Source organism: Ochlerotatus camptorhynchus, unplaced genomic scaffold, assembly GCF_037179485.1.
Source record: "Ochlerotatus camptorhynchus isolate MF236.1 unplaced genomic scaffold, CSIRO-AGI_Acam_v1.1 ptg000530l, whole genome shotgun sequence".
NCBI lineage: Eukaryota > Metazoa > Arthropoda > Insecta > Diptera > Culicidae > Ochlerotatus > Ochlerotatus camptorhynchus.
In genome coordinates, this window is record NW_027041014.1 from 1,982,867 (window position 1) to 2,006,364 (window position 23,498).

At 42.0% G+C, this 23,498-nt stretch overlaps 1 protein-coding gene across 1 annotated transcript in view; it reads left to right on the forward strand.

Annotated features, from left to right (window-relative positions):
* Window positions 1-23,498, forward strand: part of LOC135713067 (5-hydroxytryptamine receptor-like) — a 545,162-nt gene that overhangs the window by 430,479 nt on the left and 91,185 nt on the right. The window contains exon 10 of the mRNA XM_065236165.1: window positions 18,370-19,148. Coding sequence (XP_065092237.1) covers window positions 18,370-19,020 — 651 coding nt within the window. The 3' untranslated portion in view covers window positions 19,021-19,148. The remainder of the gene's footprint in view (window positions 1-18,369; window positions 19,149-23,498) is intronic.

Sequence of the window (23,498 nt, forward strand, 5' to 3'; positions counted from 1 at the left end):
ACTGTTTTTAGACGACCACTTTTGATTGAAATAATAATTGGCAAGTGATCACTACCATGGGGATCATTGATAACCTTCCACAGACAATCTAATGATAGTGAGTTAGAGCACAAAGATATGTCAAGACGGCTCTCTCGAGCAGGAGGGTTTGCTATACGTGTTGCTTCACCAGTGTTCAAAATAGTCAAGTTGAAATCGTCGCACAAATCATAGAAAATACCCGCTCTACTGTCATCGTATGATTCGCCCCAACCAGTACCGTGTGAGTTCATATCGCCCAGTATTAGAACTGGAGATGGAAGGATATTAACTGAACTCCAAAGCTGACGGCGGTTTATGGAAGTCCTTGGAGGGACATATACAGAAGCTATGCAAAGATCTTTGTTCTTCACATTTATTTGGCAAGCGACAATTTCAATGCCTGAAATTATTGGGATTGAGATTTTATAGAAGGGGTAGCACTTTTTGATCCCCAAAAGTACGCCACCATATGAATCATCTCGGTCCAGGTGAATAATGTTAAAATCGTGGAAGTTTAGTTCATCTTCAGAAGAAAGCCAAGTTTCACAGAGTGCAAATATATCACAATCAGAATTGTGAATCAAATACTTGAACGAGTCTAATTTAGGTATTAAACTACGACAGTTCCATTGTAATAAAGTGATCATATCTTGATCCTCACTCGATGAATTATCCATCGAAAGATATGAATTCACCAATGAGGGGCCATGATGCAGTCAATTGCTTGAAGTAGTTTCCGACTATAGGAACAAGCAGGTCAATAAGCCCTCGAAGTGGCGATTCGTCGGAAAAGCCGAGGGCATTCAAAATATTATCCACAATGTCCTTAAATTTAATCTTTCCTCGCTTGGACGGAAGAGTTTTCTTTGAATTGCGAGTAGACGTGGTGTTTATTTTTGGTAACCTCTTACGATTACCTTTATTAGGTAGCGGCGGGATGGAAAAGCTGCAGCAAGGATCAGATGGAGCAGCAATTACCGATTTGTTCGGGTTTTTCAATGAATCCCCGCTACCTTCAGATTTTTGCATGCTTTTGAGAGTGGTTTTATTTTTTTTTCCGGCGCACTCCCGGGGAGCTAGTCGGCTTCCTTTTACCGGGGGCGTGTACCTCCGGAGACTCACTCTCATCTGCTATGTCAGAGTCCAGTTCATCGGAAGACAAAATCTCAAAAGTGTTTTCAGAGGATCCATTTTGCAACTTAACCATTTCTGCAAACGTCAGCTTGGAGCGTTCTTTTATTGAACGCTTCACATTGTTGGTACGCTTCTTGGCAGTCCTGCAAAGCATGAAGAGGTTCTTTGCCACAGTAAGCACATTTAGTTGCTTCCTGTTGGCAAGCACCCTCCATGTGGTCTTGGCTACATTTGCCACAACGGGGCTTGTTGTCACAAAAAGCAGCTGTGTGTCCCAACTTTTTGCAGTTGGTACAATTATATACCCTTGGTACAAAAAGTCGCACCGGGAAAAAAACATTTTCAATTTCTAAGAACTTTGGGAGAACCGATCCAGCGAAAGACACCTGTAGTGCGCCTGAAGGGGAATAAGTCTTTTGACCATCTACCGTGGTCGCTGAATACAATATCCTGCAACCCAGAACGTCCACGGTAGATGTAGCAGCATTTTGAAGGCGCCCCATACCTTCCATGACGTCATCACACGTCAGGCTCACTGCAGAGACCACGCCGTCTATCTCCACATCTCGAGATGGGATGTAGTCGTAATACTCTTTGTTATAAGCCTCGTCGTCAGCAATATCATTTGCGATATTATATGTAGGCGCAGTTATACGCAGTTTGTTTCGATTGACCTGATGAAATTCGGTCCCCGGGAAACAACGCGTCAATATTTTTTTAATCCCTAAGAAGTTAAGGGCTTTCTCTTTCTGCCGAAAATAGACAACCCAAGGCGAGGCAGAGGACGCCTGATAATGGCGCTTTCTAAGTTTATCATTGGGAGGCTTACTGCCCCCCTTTGAACCATCCATTAGAAATTAAAAATTGTCGTCAAAAAGTAATTATTATTTTACTTTTTTTTATTAACGAACCAAGCAAACAGTCAGAGGAATGGGAATACAAAAACAGATACGTGCTACTATTTGCCCTTACCGTTTCTACTGCTATACTGTTGCTGCTCTGCCACAATAGATGCCGGTCGTACACACCGTCCGTGCGGCGGCTCACTGTTTTCTGCTGGTTATTGTTTCCAGTCGTACACACCGTCCGTGTGGTTGTCGTTTGCCGATGTGTATTACACGGCTCTTGCTGCTGACTATGGCTCCGGTAAGATCAATTTGATATCTTCGAGTGGGTTAAAGATGGACAGTCCGATCGTAGGCTTCGCCAGGATCGGCTGCTTCCTTATGTAATGCGCGAGTCACCTGAGGCACAAAAACAGCTTACAGAAAAAAAAAAACTTTTCGCGGTGAAAACACTTTTAAAGCTATGCCATGTGACGAGACAACAGGCCTTGAAGTTGCGCAAGCAGAACGAGGAATGTTCCCATTCGTTGTTAACAGTTATGTACATGATAAGAATGAAATACCAATTTATAGGATAATTTTCTCCCATTCCGCGAGAAAAGGAGCCTTCTCATTGATGGTAAATTTTTGATGCCCATTAATAAAGATTGTACTCGAAAAAAATGTAATACACTGAAATCTTTTTTTACACGGTTTTTTTTACGTGGTTTTTTTTTTACACGGTTTTTTTTACACGGTTTTCCACGATTTACACGGTACGTTTTTAACGATTTCTCGACAACGATACAACCTATCGACTTGATTCCAATCACATTATCCGTTTCAAGCTATTTGTAATCGAATGGCATACTTAAACAAAATCACAATTTTCGGTGTAAATACAGAAATTTTTAAAATATGTCTATATGGACCATATCATGCTTTCATTACAAATGGCATCAAAATCCGATTTTTTAAAAACATTTAAGCATGCGAAAAATCAAAATCTCGTAGGTTTTTTTTAAACACTGTTTTTTTTTACACGGTACGTATCCCCCGTGTAAAAAAAGACCTGAGTGTACTTTCTTTTGAGTATAACTTTTTATTGCATTGGTAAAAATTGATGAAATTTTGAGTGAAACTCTAGAGAAAGACGTGTGTTCAGTAGGAAGTCTGGTTTAATACTACATAAAGTTTTAAGTTGTTGATAACGGGTAAATAAGTTCTTAACTACAGAAATCAACTGCTCCTTCGATCCAACTCTTCACCCCCTCTCAGTTGATGGTCTCCAATCCTATCTTCGTTCTCAAAAGTGTTAAAGCGGGAGCTGGAAGTGACTTAGTAAGAATGTCCGCTTCTTGCTTCTGGGTTGGTACATATACAAGTTTCACCTTTCCGTCTGCAACCGCTTCTCGATTTAAATTTCAACCTGACATCTATATGCTTGACACGTTTCGTCTCCTCCTTCTCTGCCATAGCTAGAGCGCCTTGGTTGTCCTCGTAGATTGGTACAGGATACAAGTTTGATTCACACAAATCGGATAGCAGTCCAGTAAACCAAATCTTTTCGCTAACAGATGAACTCAATGCGATGTACTCAGCTTCTGTGGATTACATTGCTACCGTGCGCTGCTTCTTGGACGACCACACGACAGTACATCCAAATACTTTAATCAGGAATCCAGAAACACACTTACGATCCTCCTCGTCGCTTGCATAGTCAGCATCAACAAACACAGCGACCGGTCCTTCATGCGGGTTCCTCTTAAAGATCAGCCTTAGGTCTTTTGTCGCTTGAATATAACGCAGTACTCGTTTGGCATGCTTCCAGTGTTCCTCTCCTGTAGCATCTTGGAATCTTGCCAGATAGTCCACAACGTAGCACAGGTCTGGTCTTGAGCCCAGCATCAGGAACATAAGACTGCCAACCAGTTCTTGATACGGATAGTTGCATCCTTCAGTGGTCTTTCGAAGCTGCAACTTAGTTTCAGCGGGTGTGTGGTCAGGTTTACAGCTGTCCATTACGAAACGTATTAGTATTTTTCGGACTAGTGCTTCTTGAGACAAATACATAGTACCTTCCTCGTCACGTTCTATCTTGATGCCCAAAAAGTGATGTAGTTCGTTCAAATCCGTCATTTCAAATTCTCGTTTCAACCGATCTTTAATCTCCTCAATAATGCGCAGATCGCCCGCAACCACGAGCAAATCGTCCACATAGATAACGATGTAAGCGGTTTGATTTCCTTGTCCACGCACATATACGCAGTAGTCGTGTCGGGAACGACGAAATCCCATGCTCACCAGAACTTCATTAAAGCGACCGTTCCAACGGCGAGGTGATTGCTTGAGACCGTATAGAGCATTTCCAGCTCAAATCGTTAAAAAAAATGTCAATTTTGTCGCGACCCTTTCTGATTTGAATGAACCATTGCTCACGTGTTCGCTGCTACTAATGGTTGCATTTTTCATTTAAATATGATTTTTTCCTCCAGAGTAACTTTTAAAAAGGGCGTATAAAAAAATTGATTTTTTTTTTTTCAAAAAATCATAGCTTGAAAACTATTGATCTGATCAAAATGGCGTATGAAAAGAAGTTTTAGGTAGTTAAATTATCTTTGCGGAAAAAATACATTGAACGAAAAAACTTCGTAAATTAGTATTTAAAAACGTAAAACGATGATTATCTCAAAATACCCCCCCTTAGATCTTTATAAATTTTTTTTTTCAAGAAAGCTGAAATGCCCTAATATTTGGTGAAGAGTGTATGCTGGTTACTTTCTTAAAAAAAAATCTATAATTTTTGAAATTTTTGTTGGTTTTTACAAGTTGGTGAAATTGCATATTTTTTAGTAAAATATTAATTTATTTGGATTTTACGCATAATTTTCAAAAACGTTGCTTATATAAACTTTTTTCCTTAGTCCAGCCGTTCTCATGTTAATGCAATTTAAAAAAATAATAATAATAATAATTTTCTACATTTTTTCTATCTAGAGGCAGCGGAAGAGAAGCACGTTGATGTGGTCAAATGAAAGATTTGTTGAGATAAGAAACAGTATATATTTATTATTTTATTTTACAACTCATGTTATTTGAATACATTGAGAATATTTTTACTGCAATTTGGTTGTTTGAAACTGGAATATAGCAATGATATTTTCGAGTTACAGGAATTGGTTTCACTTTCTTAAAAATTGGATCAAATTCCGTGACAGCCTTTTTGTATTCTTCTGTAGAAACATAACAAAATGACATTTTTGTTTGAAGATCTTTTTTACGACTAGGGTAACCAACTGATTTTGGACCCCTAGAGGAAATGAGATCACGTTTATGTCAAAATAATATTATTTGTTTATTATTATTATGCAATTTACATGCGGTTGTGTTCGAAAACTACTCATCTTGGATGTAAAATGTCACTAGATGTTTTATTTATTGATATATACTCGAAAAATAATTCTTTTCACATCATGATATTCACATATTTTGGACCCTTCCATTTGATTTTGGACAGTGTCCATAATATATTTTGGACACACTGAATGGGAACGAATATATTTTGGACATGTTGAAGTTCTGAACTATAGGCTTTAAACTCCTGAACAACTTTTTCGAAGACAGTGACTTTCTATCTGGTCAGGATTTCGAGATATATCACATGCGAGAACTTCACATGTATACTAGCGCTATGTAGTGAGTAAATTTTGAACTACTGTCCACCAGCAAAAAGGTTATGATCTCTAGAACTACTTTGGCAAAGACAGTAACTTTCTATCTGGTCAGGATCTCGAGATATTCCATGTTGTAACCAATTAAGTCAGAACCCTCGTAGTATGGACACCATTTACGCGGTTTCCATTTACATTTTCTCTATTATCCGCATATTTTGGGGGTTAACTGTAATAAATATTTAGCTTGTTTAGTTAAAAGCAAGTTTTTTGAGGAATACTCGTTGATTTCAGATCTATTGGTAGCTCGGCTGCAAAATGGAAATGGAAAACTCACACTGTTGTACAAAGTACAACGCGTGAGTACTCGTGTTACAAAAGTTGGCGCGAGTAACGGAGGAAATATAATATAACATAAGGAAACAACTGATCATACCAATAAAAAAAACTCATTCAGAAGTAAATCTTAATACGGAGACCTGACTCTATGCTTGCAGTCCATATTATTTTTTGTATGGGCTGTTCATAAACTACGTAGACGGTTTTTGAGAGATTTCAACCCCCCCCCCTTCCGTAGAAGACAGTCTCAACACACAAAATTTAAAAAATTGTATGGACCGTAGACATCTGCCAAGCGCTCCCACCCCCCTAAAGCGTCTACGTAGTTCATGAACAGCCCCTTAGCTAAATGCGTTTGGGAGATAGGAAAACTTTTGTGGAAAACTAGGAACTAGGAAAACTAGGAAAACTCAGAGTGGACCACTCTACGTGTTTTGCCGTTTTTCCCATTTTGAATCGCCTGATAAACAAGAAACATATTTAAAAACAATGAATTCATATAATTTTGATTGATTTACTTACCAATTTAATCAGAAATCTGAGATAATAGCACGATCGACCAACCGAAATTTTTTTTGTCGCTCTTTTGATGATTCTCATTTGATAAGTGTCCAAAATAAGTTGGTAACATTTTTTTACGATCTTTTTTGGACACTTTTTATTTAATACTTTTAAAGTAAAATCTTAAGGTGAAATCTTTATAAACACGTGAAATACATCTTCCAAAGTCAGATAAACTGATTTGATTAAAAAAAATCATTGAATTGTATATTTTAGACCAAATTTAAAACAAGTACACTAACGCCGATTCCTCTTGACAAACGTCGAAACATGAAACTTTTCCGATAACATTTTCTAAAACTGCATAAATTGAGCAATTGTAAGCAATTTGAGGTGAACTAATGATCTTGAGACATAGCAAGTAATTGAAAGAATGTAATTACAACATCAACCCAGATGAATTTGAAGAAACTAGACAGTAAGCGAGGAAAATATATGAAAAGGGTCCAAAATATGTAGGGGTCCAATTCAAGTTGGTTACCCTATTTGCCCAGTCGTACAGTTGTTTAGGGTTCGTTATAGGGTGCTCGTGTTGCTTAGCTAAACTTGCTATGGTTGCCATTCTCTTAAGGGTACCGCCAATCGCATCACAAGGACCTTTGCCGTGTGAAGTTGCAAAAAAATGCCATTCAATATCTACATTATGCTTATCTTTAAATCCACAAAGGCTAGCAATTTTTTTTATGTTTTTGTATTGTGATGCTGCTCCATCTGACATAAAAATACACTATTGGACTGTTATTTGCGACTTTAAAAATTCTAATAATTTTGAGATAAACAACTGAACTGCTACTGTGTCATGCTTTGAAATGTCCGAAATAACCATAAAACTTAAATGGTTTAGTGTACCATTATCATTAAAATAAACGACAAATGGATGAATTGTACATTGAGAATTATTCCAATGATAGCTTTGAACCTCATCTTGCAGAACAAATGTGTAGTTTTCAGAAAAGTCGCAAATAACAACGACTTCGCCATCTTCTAGTGTTTGTTTTTTTTTTTTTTTTTTAAGAATTCTGCCTGCTTATTTTTTATAAAATCGTGATATATTAATTTGTCTAACTTTTCCGTAAAGAAAAATGAAAAATCTTCGGAAGGCAAAGTTTTCAACTCAATATTACACCTATCTGTCGTAGTCCACTGTTCAAATGACACTTCTAATATTTGTTTCTCTTCCAATATTTCTAATAATTTTGTTTCGGATAATGACGTATCGTAACAATTCATGCACGTTCGAAGATGGCAAAAGTCTGTTCTAGATTGTAAATCGCAAAGAAGTTGTTCCATATAGATAGTGCGATCACACAATATGCGATCTTTTTTCAGGCTGTTCAACATTAGATTAACATTTTCGTGAATCGTACATACACAAACATTATGAGATCCTGATTTACTAAGAAGTTTACAATTTTTTGGCCGTAAGGCTGCAAATGAGGTAAAGCTAATATTGATATCTTTATGGGTTTCCGTAAAATTTGTATTACCTGGCGTACACCACCCGTCACTACAGAGGCATAATCTCTTTGGCCCGGCATAACTCTGCTTATATCGTCATCTTCGTAGAATTTCACAACTGTATCTAGTAACTCTGCTCTCAGTCCATGTCCTGCTTTGGAACGAGGGGAACATAATATTCCATCTTCGGCGACCAAATCTTTTACCTGGGAAGAAAGAAAATGAAAATTATATTTAATTTTTCCTTTATGGTGTTTAAAAAAATATATAAATCTTACCTGTGCTGCAGTATATCTGTTGACACCGAATTCATCCATGATTCTTTGTACAGGCCAAGATTTCGGTAATACGGATAATACTTGTGTCTTTTCTTCTCGAGTGCATTCCGGATCTGCGTATTTTTCCTTTAGTTGGCTCATCATTTCATCGTAATCCTTAGCCTTGGCGTTGAGGATTCCTTGGTCATCATCTTCCGAAAGATCGAATATGTGTCGCTTAACCCCATCCATGATTTCTTTGGTTTTCTGTTGAGGATAACATGCGCTTCTCAGCCTCTTTGTCGTAATCGGTGATACATGGATACCCATGATGCATAAAAAGATGAAGACGGGATCAAAGCAGGACCCTCTGGCAAAGAGAGCAGGAAACCGCTGAAGCTAACTAAAGAAAATTTGAAGAAGCTCGCCGGAGACAACGAGGATACCGAAGACGACGACGATGAGGACGATGATGAAGACGATAGCAAAGAGGATGATACATGGTCGGAAGATTCGAAGGTAGCTTCCAAACATACCGAACCATCCGTGAAAAGTATTCCGCAGAAAGTTAAGAAGGTGGAGGAAAGAAGCCAAAACGGGCTGGGGCATAAGCAGGTTGGACCGACAAAGGCACAGCTGGCCGCGAGAAAGGGGTTGACATTCAAACTCCCCAAGTTCTCTGGAAAACCAGCGCAATGGCCACTGTTCTACGCGGCCTACAAAACTTCGAACGAAGCCTGTGGCTACATGGACCACGAGAACTTAATGCGACTGCAGGAATCCCTCAAAGGCGATGCTCTTGAGCTGGTGTCTGGTCAACTGCTTCTTCCCGAGTCGATTCCGAGGGTCATCGAGAAGCTGCGTCGGCACTATGGTCGTCCGGAACAACTGCTCCAGAATCTACTGGACAAAGTTAATCATTTGGAGCCTCCAAAGCCAGACAACCTGAGGAGTTTCGTTCCTTTCGGAAATACCGTAGAACAACTCTGCGGACATTTGGAGGCCGCAGAACTACGGCAACACCTCGTCAATCCACTGTTGATTAAATCTCTGGTTGCCAAGCTTCCGGACCGTGAAAAGCGTGAATGGGTTCATTACCGGAGAAACAAAGGAGAACAAACGCTGCGAACGCTGACGGATTTTCTCATGGAGATAGTCGAGGACGCCTGTGAGGCAAACGTCGACGTGGATTTCAAGCCGGCGTATCAGCCCAAAGGTGGGCCATCGTCCGGAAAGAAGAAACCGAAGGAAAAGGGTGCGTTGTACTGCCATAGTGGAGAAAATAGTCCAGGTGCAAGTTCGAGCGACCGGAAGAGATTAAAGCCGTGTAATCTATGTCAAAGCATGGAACATCGTCTTCGGCACTGTGCGGACTTTAAGAAGCTGTCGTACACGAACCGACTGAAGCTAGCGACCCGCGATAAACTATGTCACGTGTGCCTCAACGAGCATGGTGGTTTATGTAGGTTCAGGATTTTCTGCAACATCGGCGATTGTAAGGAGCACCACAATCCGCTGATGCATCCTGTGCGGCACACTTTCGGAATGAGTGCACATATTCGTTCGAACTGTACTGCCATGTTCCGTATGGTACCGGTACAGCTTCACAGTGGTGGAAAATCGATCACGGTCCTGGCGTTCCTGGATGAAGGTGCCACCGTCACGTTGTTGGAGAAGAAACTCGCTGACCGGCTGGGCGTCGTTGGCGTACAGGAGCGGCTGACGATCAAGTGGACGGCTGATATCACGCGCGAAGAGAAGGACTCCCGGCGAATGAATCTGTGGGCGTCTGGTGTTAGTCCCGATGCGGGTGAAAAGTTGCTGCTGCATAGTGTTCGTACGGTTGGAAAACTGATGCTGCCACGTCAGAGGTTGGATTACCAGGAGCTTGCCACACAATACCAACACATGCGAGGATTGTCAATCGAGTCATACGACGGACAGCCGGAACTGCTCATCGGACTAAATAACATCCATTCGTTTGCACCGATGGACGCGAAGGTTGGTGCACCAGTGGAACCAATTGCGGTTCGATGCAAGTTTGGGTGGACGGTATACGGTCCAACGCCCTCCGCCACGGTTGCAGCAGGTAATTATTTCGGTTACCACCAAGCGATCACCAACGAGGACCTGCACGAACTGCTCAAAAGCCACTACGCTTTGGAGGAATCGGTGGTTATGGTACCACAAGAGTCAACAGAAGAGAAACGAGCACGGGAAATACTTGAGCGGACTACCAAACGTGTCGGCGACCGCTTCGAAACTGGGCTACTGTGGAAGACAGATGATCCAAAGTTCCCGGTCAGTTTTCCCATGGCCAGACATGGCAAATCATTTGCATTCATTTCGTGCATTCATTTACATTCATTTGCCTCTAACTTTTTTCTTGAGCAGAATTCCGCAAAATGATGTAAAGAGCTTTTGTAGTTTTTGTTATTAGCTACAACTTTTGTTAGCAAGTAAATATCGTATCTCTTATGCATGACGAACCAAAGTGAACAGAAGCCACTACTGTTTTTCAGTGAATGTTTCTTTTTCATTCACTGAAAAACAGTAACAAGTTCTGCCCGTTCTAGTTCGTGATGCATAGGAGATACAGATTTGAGTTATGAGCAAAAGTTGTAGCTAATAAAAAATCCTACAAAAGTTTTATACATCATTTTGCGGAATGTTGTTGATGAAAAAAGTTAGAGACAAATGAATGTAAATGAATGTATGAAAAGAATGCAAATGATTTTCCATGCCTGCCCATGGCCGTGAGAAGAATGAAGCAACTGGAGAAACGATATGCTAGTACCCCTGGTAAAAGTTCTTTTCGGTTTCCGCGAATGGCGAATCGCTTTCGGTGGAGACGTAAAGGAAATGTTTCACCAGATGAAGATTCGCACCGAGGATAAACAGAAGCAGAGGTTCGTCTTCAGGAAGACTCCGGACGTTTCACCGAGCATTTATGTCATGGACGTGGCAACGTTTGGGTCTACAAGCTCCCCTTGTTCGGCCCAATTCGTCAAAAACCGAAAAGCTGAGGAACTCGCCGCTCAATATCCTGCAGCAGCCGCAGCCATCATAAACCGGCACTATGTCGACGATTATTTCGACAGCGTCGATACGGTGGAAGAAGCAGTCAAGCTGGCGCAAGAGGTGCGCTTGGTACATCGGAAAGCCGGTTTCGAGATCCGGAACTGGGTGTCCAACTCGCCAGAAGTTATTCGGAGTCTGGGAGAGACGAAACCAGCCGCACCGGTGCACTTCAACCGGGACAAGCAGACTTCCAAGGAGCGAGTTTTAGGGATAATCTGGGATCCGGACTCCGACGAATTTGTCTTTTCGACAACGCATCGCGAGGAGTTGTTGACGTACTTGTACGAGGGAAAACGGCCGACGAAAAGACTTGTCGCAAGCTGCGTAATGGGTTTCTTCGACCCGCTCGGATTATTGTCGCCATTCACCATCACGGCAAAATTATCATCCAGCGTTCCAACTGCGACTGGGATCAGGAAATCGATATCAAGTGCTGGGAGCTGTGGAAGCGGTGGACCAGTCTGTTACCGGAGGTGGAAGCCATCCGAATTCCACGTTGCTACCTCGAAGGTGCTAAGTGCTCCGAAATCGATTCGCTGGAAGTTCACATCTTTACCGATGCCAGCGAACACGCGTACGGATGCGTGGCGTATTTGCGAGCGGTTGTCAACGGCAATGTTCATTGCAGCCTGATGATGTCTCGAGCAAAGGTGGCACCGATTAAACGTCAGTCAATTTCTCGTCTGGAATTAATGGGTGCGGTTCTGGGAGCCCGTATGAGTCAAACCGTTCTGGACACACATTCGTACAAATTCCTCCGTACTGTTTTCTGGACAGATTCTCGCTCAGTGTGTAGCTGGCTGAATTCCGACCAACATCGCTACAAGCAATTCGTTGCATTTCGGGTCGGCGAAATCCAGGAGCTCACAAAGGTTACTGACTGGCGATGGGTGCCAACCAAACTGAACATAGCAGACGTATTGACGAAGTGGGGGCAAGGTCCACCTCTTCAAAGCGATGGAATATGGTTTCAAGGACCAGATCTCCTGTACCAGCCGGAGGATCAGTGGTTTGAAGAAACCGAGGAGGAGGCACGAGGTTCTGTGTTGTTCCATGAGGTGATCAACGTTGAAGCGATTTCTCGTTGGACAAGACTCTTGCGAGTGACGGCTACCATGGTACGCTTCATCGTCAACTGCCGGCGTAAAAAACGAGGTGAGCCGATAGTGACAACATGGGCAACGACGAAGCAACGTCGGCTGATCGAAGCGACAGCGGTGAATTATGTGGCAGTGCATGTACCACTTGGGCAGGAAGAACTTCAGCAGGCCGAAACCATCCTGTGGCGGCAGGTACAGTGGGACAGTTTCCCTGATGAAATGAGCATGCTCACGAACAATCTGCAGCGCCAGCCGGGTCAGCCGCTTGAGAAGATTAGGAAGAGCAGTTGCATCTCTAAGAGTTCACCGGTACTGGACGACGAAGGCGTGCTGCGTATGGAGGGTAGACTGGCGAATTCTGGGGAAAGTTCATTCGATAAGAAGCATCCGATCATCTTGTCCCGGTCCCACGAAATTACGCAGAAACTGATCCAGCACTACCACGAAGAGTTCGGGCACGCGAATTCGGAGACGGTATTCAACGAAATAAGACAGAGGTTCCACATTCCCAAGATGCGCCCATCGATCCAAAATGTGATGAACAGGTGCGTATGGTGTAAGGTGAACAAATGCCGTCCAAGATCTCCAAGGATGGCTCCCCTACCAGTTGAAAGAGTCACTTCTTATCTACGGCCCTTCAGTTCCGTGGGCATAGATTACCTGGGTCCGGTGGAAGTAACGATCGGTAGACGAAAAGAGAAGCGTTGGGTGGCAGTATTCACCTGTTTGGCTGTGAGGGCGGTGCACCTCGAAGTCGTGCACAGTTTGACAACTGAATCCTGCCAAATGGCAATCACTCGTTTCCATAGTAAGTTTGGGAAGTCAAATAACATATTATCCGACAACGCTACATGCTTCCAGGGAGCTAACAACGAGATGGTAAGGATGGAGAGCATCAACCAGAAATGTGCTGAAAGTATGGCCAGTCCCGCTACCGCTTGGCACTTTAACCCACCCGGAACGCCACACATGGGCGGCATCTGGGAGCGAATGGTACGATCGGTTAAGGAGGCGATGCGTGCACTGGACGACGGAAGGAAGCTGACGGACGAGATCCTAGTGACGACGCTGGCGGAAGCGGCCGATATGAACAACATGCGGCCGTTGACCTACTTGCCGCAGGATTCGGTCGAAACTCAAGCACTGACCCCGAATCATTTCCTACGGGGAACGGTGGCCAGTGCCGACAAGCAGGTGGATGGTGGACCTACGGATTTCGCCGAAGCACTCCGAAATATATACAAGCGCTCGCAATATCTTGCCGACAAGATGTGGGAAAGATGGATTAAGGAGTATCTGCCGACGATCAACCAACGGTCGAAATGGTTCGACGAGCAGAAGCCGCTAAACGAGGGCGACTTAGTGTTCGTGGTCGATGGAAAGAACCGGAAGTGGTGGAGACGAGGTATCGTGGAAGCGGTAACCAAGGGTTCGGATGGACGAATCCGACAGGTGAACGTGAGGACCGCTGATGGCAAAGTTCAAAGACGTGGGGTAGTGAATCTAGCGGTGTTGGAGATTCACCTCTGCGGTGTTGCAACATATATATATGTAGCCGAATAATTACAATGTTTACAGTATACCTATCTTCATTAGGTACAATTGATTATAGCAAACTTTTTCAAGTGTGAGTGTAAGAAGCCTCCACGGGGTGCCTTTTTATGTAGTTGTGATATCGCGGGATGAGCTCTTAAGGCACAATATGGTATACGTCAGAGAAGTACCTAGATAATTTATCTCTATTACAGGTTTAATAACATATTTGTTTACCTGTTTATGTTTTGAGCCACTGTTATGACATACACAATTCTATCCAGGTATACAACTAATAGAGGACAGAAAAAGGCACATGAGTGGGTTTGTTGATTATTTGGGTATATTTGAGAGTATTTACTTATAAACTTGTTTCTTTTCCGCTGCGTCTAAATAGAAACGGGTAAGTCTGACAGCTACCATATTTGAGAATGAATTGTTTGTTTTTTAATATATATTCATGGAAAAACATCTCGTTGCTGGACATCACGACTAACATTTGAAAATAGCCCAAAATGTAGAAAATTATTATAATTATTTTTTTTAAATTGCATTAGCTTGAGAACGGCTGGACTTAGGAAAAAAGTTTGATGTGCAAAGTTTTTGAAAATTATGCGTAAAATCCAAATAAATTTTTATTTTACTAAAAAATATGCAATTTCACCAACTTTTAAAAACCAACAAAAATTTCAAAAATTATAGATTTTTTTTAAAGAAAGTTACCAGCATACACTCTTCACCAAATATTAGGGCATTTTCTCAGCTTTTTTGAAATTTTTTTTTATAAAGATCGAAGGGAAGGTGTTTTGAGATAATCATCGTTTAACGTTTTTTAAATACTAATTTACGAAGTTTTTTCTTTTAATGTATTTTTTTTCGCAAAGATAATTTAACTACCTAAAACTTTTTCTCATATGCCATTTTGATCAGATCAATAGTTTTCAAGTTATGATTTTTTGAAAAAAAAATTATCTTTTTTTTATACGCCCTTTTTAATAGTTACTCTGGAGGAAAAAATCATATTTAAATGAAAAATGCAACCATTAGTAGCAGCGAACACGTGAGAAATGTTTCATTCAAATCGGAAACACTCATGTCCAACCGGTTTGCGTTTTGGGCTGGAAATGCTCTATAGCGATTTCTTCAACAAGACGGTTGACTGCTTACCCCCTCTGGAACACGCATGTACACTTTTTCCTGGAGAACGCCGTTAAGGACCGCCGTTGTTACGTCTATTTGATGGATCTTCAGGATTCGGTTCGTCGCAATCGTTAGAATCGTCCGTATAGTTGAAAGCTTTGCCACTGGAGCAAACGTCTCTTCATAGTCCACGTGCTTCCGCTGCATGTACCCTTTGGCAACCAGGCGAGCCTCGTAGCGTACGTGAACACCCATTTACTCGGCACAGGCTTCACTGCATTAGGGCACCTCACCATCGTCCAGGTTTGGTTTTTCTTCAAAGACCTTAGCTCGTCAGCTATTGCTTGCCTCCATTCCGTCTCGTGCGGATGACCGTCAACCTCATCGTACCATGTCGGAACCTGTCGGGATTCATCAGCAGCAGAAAGGGCTCTATAGGGGGCAATAAAATCAGCTAACCAACCTGGGGTCCTGCGCTCCCGACCACTAGACCTCGGAACACACTCCTCACAGTTATTTCCATTCTTCGAGTGTGGTGGGAGCGCCGATGCGCCTTCTTCATTAGTGTTGTCAGCAACTTCGTCAACATCTTCAAACTCATCTTCGGACAGCTCTTGATGGTCATCTTCAAATTCATTCGTTGGCTGCACGTCATCTGTAATGATCTCTTCAACGGCTGGAATAACTTCAGGAATCACCATCTTCGAAGTTGATTCTTCCTCCAGCGATTTCTCTGGTGTCTTGAACGGAAAACTTGTCTCGTCGAATTTCACATCTCGTGCCACGAACATTTTCCTCGTTTTTGGATTCCACAGACGATAACCGGTTGGTGCGTAGCCCAGCATCACACTGCGCAAACCGGTTGGGTCCAACTTGCTCCTCTTTTGTTTCGGAACCCATGCAAATGACTGGCATCCGAACACTCTCAGTTTCCCAACATCTGGTTTCTCACCGTGCCAACATTCAACCGTGGTACAGTTTTGTTTCAACGCTTCAGTTGGACTTAGGTTTGTTGTGTACACTACATTCAATACTGCTTCGCCCCACATAGATTTCGGTGTTCCGGATTCAGCTAACATAGTCCTCATTTTTTCCACAATGGTCCGGTTGAACCTCTCTGCTACTCCGTTATGCTGTGGTGTATAACCAACGGTTGATTCAACTTGAAATGCCGTTGCCATGGCCTCGTATACATTGAAGAAATCAAACACTTGGTCCTTCCGTTTCATCAAATATATAACAGCAAAATGAGTATAGTCATCGATAAACGACACGAAGTACTAATACCCATCTACTGTTTTCGGTGTTATCTGGCCGCAAACATCCGTATGAACACGCTCCAGTGGGCTTGTTGTGCTCGGTCGACTCTTGTTGAATGGCAACCGGGTCATCTTGCTCTCTGCACAGGACTCGCAAAATCCACCTTCATTTTTAATTTCTCCGATTCCATCTAGGGTAATTGATTCTGGTTGGACCTATCCAAAAACTGATGATGGTTGGACCTATTTTTTCAATCGCTAGCTTAGTCAATCTTCGCTATTTTTTTTTTTTTTTTCAAAGATCACTTTACTATCATAAAAAACTCATTTTCTTCAATTTGCATGGGTTTTTTATTGAAAAAACTTCAAAACAATTGAGTTTCAATGAGTTTTCAAAACAGTTCACTTTCCACGCATTAGCTCGTCATTATGCCTTGCTTTCAAACATACAAAAAAGGAATACTTTTTACATTTATTTTTATTTTCATGCAGTAAAATACTGCTTTAAGGTGTAAACAGCACGTTAGTACGCCATTTATCCATTGGTTTCACTAAAATGTTTGAATAATTGACGAAATTCGAATAGTTAAATATGATCATGGTTGGACCAACGCATGATGATGGTTGGACCTATGTGTTTCCTAAGACGGCCGCTAGGTGCGCTTCGGTTTGTCTACATCCTACGCGCAGCTGATTTGAAATTCGATTTCGTTTTGGCCGAGTGATCAGTTTATTCGATTGAAAAAATGGCTAAAGAAAAGAGTTATACGGTCGAAAATCTTCAAGAGGCTGTTCTTTTAGTAAGAAATAAATCACTTACCGCGTACCAGGCACAGAAAAGGTACAATATTCCGAAAACGACACTTCACGCAAAAATTAAGGGAAGCCACGGCAAGAAATACGGAAGGGAAATAGTGTTGAGTGTTGATTTGGAGAACCAGTTAGGGGATTGGGTTTGTATGTGCGCTGCTTCTGGCAGTCCCAAGACGACCAAAAAGATCTTGGAAGCTGCTAAAGACCTTGCGTCACTAGTTGGGCGTAAATTTAAAGGAGGAATTCCATCGTCAGGTTGGCTGAAAGGGTAACCGCCGATTTCCGAACTACCACGAAAGCGCCGAAAGAATCTGTTAATATGAATTTACATTAAGCACTTCTCATACACCTTCTGTGTGTGAATTAACTTGGAATAAAATGTTATCAAACTAAAAATTGTTAACTGAAACCTATTTCCGAAAAAAAAACTCATAGGAGAAAAAAAACTATAAAACCGGAATTAAGTTATGATATTCGGTCATTTTAAGCCCCTAAATTCCCCGGGGGCACCCAGAACATGCCGGAAGTGGCCAATGTGGTCCAAGGCACTCAATTTTGTTGTTGATCTTGTTATCGAATTTGGAAGTAATGTGCTCCGGTGTGATTTGCTTATCCAGCTGCCTACACGTCATCATCATCTTCCAAAGGCCTTAAACCTGTACTACCATCAACCCTTTTCAGAGCCAAGATTTTCCAAAAGAGATAAATTTCTGAACATGCCCCAACTAAAATTCATATCAAAAGGTACTTTTCAGGGCAATCATAGTCATTCTAAAGAGTGTAAACAGAGAGAGCCCCGCTCAAATTCCTATTCCTGCACAAAACTCAAGCTTCTGCTGCAGTTAACAAATAACAATTCCACGTAGTCCTACGTCATCATTGCGTAAAACCCCATAGGGCTGTTCCTTGTAGTTTTTATCATTAAATTAAGTTAACTGAGTACGAATTAATTTTATTAGGTTTTAAATTTTCATTAGTTTTTAACTTTTTGGCCCGCGCTCAAATAGCAGTACCTTCCAAGCTGTTTTTTTTGTATCCGACGTATTTGAAATCTGTTCACAAATCCGACACAGCAGGATAATGGTCCATAAAATTTCCATCGATGTCATTTGAAACAAACTGCAGGCATTATCCCTTATAATCCGCTAACATAGTATTTCCTCTCATTCTATTCACAGACACCGACAACAGCCATGGGAAACAGTCAAATCCCCACCGTTTCCCATGAGGTGGATCACCGGCAGCTGTCAGATCCGGTGGAAGCAAATAATAACAATCACAACAATAACAGCAACAACAACAACAACAACAACAACTCCTCATCCGAGGGTACCAATGCTCATCAGCTATCGGCAGTCCCTCAGGCAAATCCGCAACAGCCACAGCAGCAAGCACCAGTACGGCCCACGAGCAGCAACGCTCTGATGCCCCCGATTCAACATTCACCCACCATGCTCAGCGGGTCTCACACCCACATTGGATCGACGCTGAACATTGCCAGCAACCCGAACCCGCACGCCCAGGTTTCCAAGCGGAAGGAAACTCTGGAAGCGAAGCGGGAACGCAAAGCGGCCAAAACGCTTGCCATCATCACCGGCGCCTTCGTCGTGTGCTGGTTGCCATTTTTTCTGATGGCCCTGCTTCTGCCCCTGTGCGAGGCCTGCTACATCAACGATACGGTGATGTCGCTGTTCCTCTGGCTGGGCTACTTCAACTCGACGCTCAATCCGGTCATCTATACCATCTTCAGTCCCGAGTTCCGGCAGGCGTTCAAGCGGATCCTGTTCGGGACGCACCGGAGCGCCGCTTTTCGACGGGGAAAGCTGTAATACTAGGAGCAACCTTTGCACCACCATATACTCGTATTCACATCACTCAACAGCTGCCACCTTCTCTCTGTGTGTATGTGTGTGTGTGTGTGTGTGTGTGCAATCACCATCAGGATGCACATCAGGAGGTAAGTGATTTCCCGCTTTTGACGTGTGCCAATTTTCCACACTATTGTGTCGCTCATGCATGGGGCAGAGAGAACGGTTCCGTTGGAGTGATGAGATTTCAGAAGGGAATTAGGCACTGCTATAAATATTCCGAACGATATACAGCACTCGTTGTAGCACATTTCAATCGACGTTGGTGCTTTCGAACTTGAATGCAGATCGTTTAAGTGTCAGTGACGACGAGAGACATCGAAAATCTTTTCGCTTTTACAATTGTGGCAGGGTAAATGTCGGCTTCGGCACCCATTGACGGTTTTCGGCAACAAACATTTATACGATAATTTCACTAAATTTTTGTCACTAGATCACTTCGCTGTATGTATTCAAACGATTCGTTAGACTTTCAGCTTTAATCTGATTAGGTTTTCTACGACTGAGCACTACTAAATACTACCGATTTATAGTAGCCGATATTAGCGTTCATATGGAATGCACCTGCTCTCAGATACTCAATTTGGTTTCCGTAGGGACAAGGTAACGAACGACTGCCTCGCAATGCACAGAAATTCAGTTGGCTTTTGCTAAAAAAAAAGCAAATGGCTTCTGTATTCTTGGATATCAAGGGGGCTTTTGATTCAGTATCGGTTGAAGTCCTTTCAGACAAACTCCACGCTTGTGGCCTTTCTCTATTAATTAATAAATTTTTACACAATTTGCTGTCAGAGACACATATGAGCTTTTCTCATGGAAACTCTACAGCTTCTCGATTTAGTTATGTGGGTCTCCCCCAGGGCTCATGTTTAAGCCCCCTTTTGAATAATTTCTACGTCAGAGAAATTGACAAATGTCTAAGTGACAACTGCACGTTGAGACAACTTGCAGATGACAGCGTAGTGTCTATGACAGGGCCCAAAGGGGTCGACCTGCAAGGACCCTTACCGGAAACCTTAGACAATTTTTCTACTTGGGCTATCCATTAGACTGATGCAAAATTTGACTTTTTTGCTCCACAGTGCTTAAATGGTTTCAAATCGAGTCCTGATTAGCCTCCAAAAGTTACAATTCATTTGGTTAGAAACAGACTTCGCACAAACCATTTGAAGTTTACATGTAAATTACTATGGGAAATCTCAACTTTTTGTTCATTGCCTTCTAGTCTTTTTCCATATTGAGCTGCAAAACAGTTCGATAGCAATTCTTACAGAAAATTTTCTCAGCTACAACTTTGCTGAAAATTGTTTCTATGTAAAACGAGACAGAAAAAAGTTATTAATTATTTAAGAGATTGGTAAACTTATGACATGATCAAGCAGCTGCTCTGTAGGCAACACTGTATTTTGCAGTGTGACATAGTAGCCATGATTTTTGTGTCTTATTCAACGCCCCAGAAACACCAATGTTGCCTGCTGATCAGTTGATTGAGCATGATCATAAGACATCAGCGCATTGAACAATGGATAACTTTCGATCCTTGCATTTAATCAAAAAATGGTCTTCAGCAAAGTTGTAGCTGGGAAAATTTCCTACAAGTACAGTTGAAAGTTTTTGAAACAAACCGATATGGTGAATTATTAGATAGACATGAACAAAAATCTTGGTTTTACCATAGTAATTCCCATACAAACTTCAAATGGTTTGTGCCATCTCAGTTTCTCACCAAATGGGTTCAAATTTTGAGAGGTTATTCAGGATCAGATTTGGAATCGTTTAAGTATTGTGGAGCGAAAATTTCAAATTTTGCATCACTCTACTATCCATCTAGGTATCGAATTCTCTACGGAGAAAACTGAGTTGGTCGTTTTTTTTCTAGGAATCATATCCCAGCACAAAGGAAGCTTCAAATTTAGGGTAAACCGATCACTCATTCTATGTGTTCAAATATCTTGGAGTCTGGTTCGATTCTAAATGCACCTGGAGATCCCACATTGAGTATCTGAAGTGGAAGTGCCAACAAAGGATCACATTTCTCCGTACAATTAATGGAACGTGGTGGGGAGCCCATCCGCAAGATCTTCACATCATCAAACTGGAACGGATCCAGTATCGCTGTCTTCGTATCGCGTTAGGATGCATGCATTCGACTCATACGATGAGTCTCGAATCGGTTTTCGGAATTGTCCCTCAGGCTCCTCAACCTGAGACTAGATGAGACCATGCTTGGCATACACAGTTTTGGTCACGAAGTGCTCATTTGCTAATAATTTTACTGACAGTTGACGAAACATAGTTCTTTTTGAATCAGTTGATAGAGTTGAGTTTAAGCTTCTTATGTATACGTGAAAAAAGTTGATTTTAATTCTAGTAATAAACTGTATTTGTTTTAAGTGTAAAAATTAATTGGTGTTGCTTCAAATGTTAAGATTTACCTACTCTTTGCATATCGATACTAAACTATGATCCTAATCTATAAATTACATTGCATAAAAACCAATTTCAACAACTGAGTGAAAAGTTATTAAGAAATGAGCAGTTGGTGTGTACAACTGTGCATGCCAAGCATGGATGAGACTCACCCTAGTGGCTCAACCAAGACTCCCGGATAACTAGCTCAGTAGCATGAGACCCCTGAACTGTGTCACAGGGCCGGCATGCTACTGGGTAATTCGGAGGTGCTACGCGAAACAAAGTGTGCAGAAACTGTGGGATTTCTCTAGTGATGGTGAAATTAATTGAAAGCTAAAGTGTGGGTGGAAAAAGTCTAGAAAATTTTTAAAATGGTATTATGCTGCGGATGGTTTTATTGGGCAATTGTGGGGTGTGTTCTATGGGTTTCTGCTTCTTTGGTACGTACCGGTGGTGTTTTCTCGACGATGGCGAGCGCTCGCGGGTGGTGATTGTGTTGAGGCCGATGTTGTTTGACCGCGATGGCGGTCCGTGGCTTGATCACTCCGTCGACAATGGTGGATCGGTGGCTTCAACTGGTGTGGAAGATGGTGCCTGGCGACTGGAGCTGTGGTCACGATAATGGCGGATCGGAGGCTTGTGTTTGAGCGTTGCGATGGCGGTTCGCAACCAGGGAATGTAGCGACCGAAGTAGCCTTTTCTGTTGACAACGGCGTCTCCCTTCGTTGGCAAATATCAGCTGTCCGTGACAAGGCCACCTTGGTCGAGCCGAGAAGGGTCTTCCTCCTTAACGATTAGGACTTCCGAGTCCGAGGATTCTCTCCTTTCTGGCAATTACAAGCCGGACAGTGGAAGGTCCTTGAGTTTGAGACCAAGACAGTCGAGACTGACTTGGTTGAATCGTGTCGATCGTGAGGATATTCGCGGAACAAGTAATAAGATCCTGAAGGACAAATGGTTGTTTAAAACCAAGCCTAGATCAAATTTGGTCAAACTAAGTTACCTGAACGGAACAGAAGGAGGTTGTTCACTGCACTTTGAACGAACGCCGGTATTCTTCTGGGCAATGGTTGACCATCCCAGCTACCAAAAGCCCTCTTTTCCCGACCAGTTTTCAATTCGTTCCTTATATCATCCATTGTCCTTCCTTGCAGATTATCACCACCCATCCATATCATCTTCTTCGCCTTTTCAGTTTTTCTACCACAGTTGATCACAACACCCTTTCGATCCTGTCTCGCCCAATTAAGTTTATAAAAATATCAATTTCAATCTAATCCTACTAACACAAGTTTATAAATTTTTCAATTTACAGCAATTTTACCAACAATCCTAATCCTACTAACCCAACACTGACACAAAAAAAACACTACAGTTTCCAAAAACAACATGCACAAATTAAAACCTAGGATATTGTAACTAAACGGTTACAACCCGTTGAGAAGTTATGAACCCATTGGTAATCGGAAATTTTGAGAAGCTTCTTGAGCTAAACCCTCAACCTCGTTTTATGTCATTGTACTATGGGTACATAACCCACCGTGTATGCTTCTCCGACTTCGGCAATTCAGTTAGTTTTGATTTATCTATGACGCAAGAGATCCGCGGAATCCCAGAACATCATCGTTCCATGATTGTTCCGTCAATTTTCGCTGCAAAGTTTGGCCAAGTTGATAACGCAAGGTCGTTCTTCACAGATGGATTACTAGTAGAGGCGTCCGCTGGTTTTGGTATTCATAACGAATTTCATAGCGCCTCTCGAATGCTTCAAGCTCCTTGTTCCGTATATATTGCTGAGCTGGCGGCAATACATTATACGCTTGAAACTATCGCCTCACTTTTACCAGGTCACTGCTTTATTTTTACGGATAGTCTCAGTTCTGTCGAGGCTATTCGCTCCATGAGGCCGGTAAAGCACTCCTCGTATTTTCTAATGAAAATACGAGAGCTTCTAGGGTGGGTGAGCCAGTAGTGGAGGTACTAAGCCAATTTATTAATTAAAAAATTAATATACGTGTACACACAAT